The 3,010-nt window shown below is 54.4% G+C and overlaps 1 protein-coding gene across 3 annotated transcripts; it reads right to left on the reverse strand.

Moving 5' to 3' along the window:
- Positions 1–422: 422 nt before the first annotated feature.
- On the reverse strand, positions 423–2,509 carry LOC119324249 (RING-H2 finger protein ATL80-like). 3 transcript variants are annotated; one of them, XM_037598011.1, is made up of 3 exons: positions 1,948–2,509; positions 1,709–1,821; positions 423–1,198 (listed from the first exon to the last, which is right to left on the reverse strand). In XM_037598011.1, exons 1-3 carry the CDS (start codon positions 2,104–2,106, stop codon positions 868–870), a joined length of 603 nt encoding a protein of 200 aa, XP_037453908.1. In that variant the 5' UTR covers positions 2,107–2,509; the 3' UTR covers positions 423–867. The 3 variants fall into 3 exon arrangements, with proteins under 3 accessions (XP_037453908.1, XP_037453907.1, XP_037453909.1); XM_037598010.1 differs by having other exon boundaries at positions 1,709–1,824; positions 1,948–2,502; XM_037598012.1 differs by having other exon boundaries at positions 1,709–1,862; positions 1,948–2,070.
- Positions 2,510–3,010: the final 501 nt, after the last annotated feature.

Genomic DNA, 3,010 nt, shown 5'->3' on the forward strand with positions numbered 1-3,010 from the left:
CGGCCACGGCACGGTCCGAGCGTGACTCGTCGGCACTCTCGTTGGCGCCTAAGAGGTACACGACAGGCCGCCCATGTACTACATCGCGGAGTCGTGCGGGGATCTCTTCAACGTAGTCACGCAGTTTTTTGGGGACTTTGTCAACGACGGCACACTCACCAGTGTCGCCGTGTACCGTCTAGATCTCGACTCCCTCACCTGGACGAGGGTGGACAGCATCGGCGGCGACCGCGCCTTCCTCATCTCTGGGCTCCACGGCTTCTCCGTTCCCGTCCGTCCAGGGGCAGGGGGGTTGATTCCGCAGGGCAACTGTGTCTACTTCGTGCTGTCGGGCTGCGACTGTGAGAGGTTATACAAGTTCTGCTTGGACGACAACAACACCAATCTATATAGTTGATGCGTATATATTAGTATCAAAGTCATGCGTCAAAATCATATAAAGTCAAGCGCGTCTTATATTTTGGAAATGATGGAGTAAATATCAGCACACAGCAAACCGCAACTTGGTGGTAAATTGCCCAACGCTCACAAAGAAAGCAGCAACAAGATCCTAAAAAAAGGCAGCAAAGAAAATAAAAAAAATCAACGGCCAGATGCGGTCCACCGGGCGAGCAACTCCCGGCGTCGGTGACATGGCCGGACACGTCTCCCCGCGCACCACCACACGCTTGGTTCGCAGGCGACGCCGGCGACCCGCAGCAGCAGTGCGTTGCTACCCCACGCGCTGCAACTTGCCGGCGGGGCGCGGCCAGGACACAAGGCATCCCATGCATGCGCAGGTGTCTGCTACTGTGCCACGCGGCTCCACCGACGCGCCATGATCAGCTGGTCCGCCGGCCCCGTCGGCTGGGAAGACACTAACGCACGCTAGACAAGCTGGTGGTCGGCGAAGGCGCGGCAGAAGGGGCAGCGGGAGGCGGCCTGGACCCAGGGCACGGCGCAGGCCCAGTGGAAGCGGTGCGCGCAGGGGAGGTGCGCCAGCACGTCGCCTGCCCGGAACTCCTCCAGGCACACCGCGCACTCCGCCTGCTGCTGCTGCTGCTCCTTCTTCCGGCCCCAGCTGAACCGCCGGCCGCCGCCTCTCTTCGTAAACACCTCTCGCTGCAGCGCGCTCGCCGCCCCTGCCGTGTCCTTCGCCGGGTGGTCGCTGGGGGTGCTCGACGGGGCCGGGAGCCGGAGGCTTCCCGTGCTGTGGCGCCTGCAAGTCGCAACGCAGAGGTTTGATTAAGCCACCGTTTATAGGAAATTGAGCTGGATTAGCAGAATCAAATACAGAGCCAGCAAGGCAGAGCTCTGCTTGCACAAGGAAGCATATATTTGATACTGACTGACTCAGATTTTCTTGAGCATAAATCAGCTCTGCAGCAGAGCTGATTGATCAGTGAGGCATGAACTCACTCATCAATCATGAGCAAATTACATCCCTCCCTCCCCAAATAAGCACTGAATTTTTTGCTCTGAAAACATAAACGATGCCACATGAAGCTAGATTGCTGCACAAAAGTACTTTGGCTCCTTCACGAAAAAGGGACTTGCTATCTAATGATTTTGGCTCCTTAACTAAAAAGGGCCTGCTATCTAATTATTCATGCCCATGTTTCTTGTTTCACAATCCAAACATTTTTCAGCAAACAGGGTCTCTGAAGTCCGAATTCGGTCTGAATCTACAAAGCAGCAAGTGAATTCAAAACAATAAGTAGTTAAGTACCTCTTGACTACAGATTCTCTCTGGCTCCTGAGCTTGTGATCCAGCCTCTCCTTGGCCTCCCGGGCGATGCTGTCCAGCTGCGTCGTCCACGCCTCCTCGCACACGCCGCTCCTCTGCTGCAAATCACCAGTTTCATCGACCCACATGAAACAATCTACTAGATTAGTAATCAACACATGCAAGCATCAATCAAACAGGAGGATGATGAACAATCCATGGCTTCCACTAGTTGTTATTACCATCGCAAAACCTGCTGAGCCGAGGTGCGCGTGGTCGTGCCCGAACATGCCGAGCGATGACGGCCTCCGCGCGCCGGCGCACGGGGCCTCCGCCGCCGGCCGGAGCCGTCGCCTCCTCGCGAACTCGACGCCAGGGAGCATCCCGGCCATGAGGCCCATCCACCACCACCTGATTTGTACCACGACAACAACACAGCACCTGCCTGCCGCCTAATGGCTACAAAACGGACGTACCTATCCACCAGCAGCAATCTACCAACCTAGCTAGCGTGTGAAGATTCAGGGGCTTGGGAAGAATTGTATGTGGAAAGCCTCCATTTTGAGCAGGAAGAGGAGGAGGAGCGCGTCCATGTCCGGCCGATCATCAACCGGCAGGCTCGTCGTCCGGACCGGGGGCAGCGGCTTTCTATCTAGACTAGAGGAGGGGGTCGGGGGAGGGGGTCATGCTCATGGAGTGGGCGCGCTCCAACTGTGCATGCCAATTGCCCCAACCACCTTCACTCTATTCATAGCATAGCTGGCGATCGAGTGGATGCTCGTGTATTTATGCGATCCCCGTGACCGGAATTTCTAGCATGAGCTTTTTATCTTAGGTGCTAGGACAAACCTCGTTGGACAATTGGACCCGTGGCTATATATGCGGCACCTGTTTGCATAGCTGCCATACACTCTGTTTAAGCCCAGCCTTCCAAGAATTGCGCATATTTATTTATTTATTTTAAAAAATCACTCCCAACCCATTCATGAGAATACTTTTTTCCCCGAAAACTTTGAATCTATTCATCTCCAATTATGACAGTACAACAAACACAAAAAATAATAATAATTACTACCAGATTCGTAGAACACCTAGCGATGACTAAAAGCACTTAAGCGAGCCGAAGCCGAGCCGCCGTCATCGCGTCTCCCTCGCCGGAGCCGGCACAACTTGTTGTAGTAGACAGTCGAGAAGCCGTCGTGTTAAGACCCAATAGGACCAACGCACCAGAACAGCAACCGCCGCCGATGAAGAGAAACTTAGATCGGAAGAATCCAACCTCAAGACACATGAATAAAGATGAAT

Source organism: Triticum dicoccoides, chromosome 6B (genome assembly GCF_002162155.2).
Source record: "Triticum dicoccoides isolate Atlit2015 ecotype Zavitan chromosome 6B, WEW_v2.0, whole genome shotgun sequence".
Lineage (NCBI taxonomy): Eukaryota > Viridiplantae > Streptophyta > Magnoliopsida > Poales > Poaceae > Triticum > Triticum dicoccoides.

What these genes read in the sequence shown, in the direction of transcription:
- LOC119324249 (XM_037598010.1), bottom strand. Translation starts at nt 2,106, where the DNA reads ATGGGCCTCATGGCCGGGATGCTCCCTGGCGTCGAGTTCGCGAGGAGG. An exon ending in GCTCAGCAGGTTTTGCGATG is followed by an intron (nt 1,825 to 1,947) that starts GTAATAACAACT and finishes GGTGATTTGCAG; the next exon opens with CAGAGGAGCGGCGTGTGCGA. An exon ending in AGAGAATCTGTAGTCAAGAG is followed by an intron (nt 1,199 to 1,708) that starts GTACTTAACTAC and finishes TGCGACTTGCAG; the next exon opens with GCGCCACAGCACGGGAAGCC.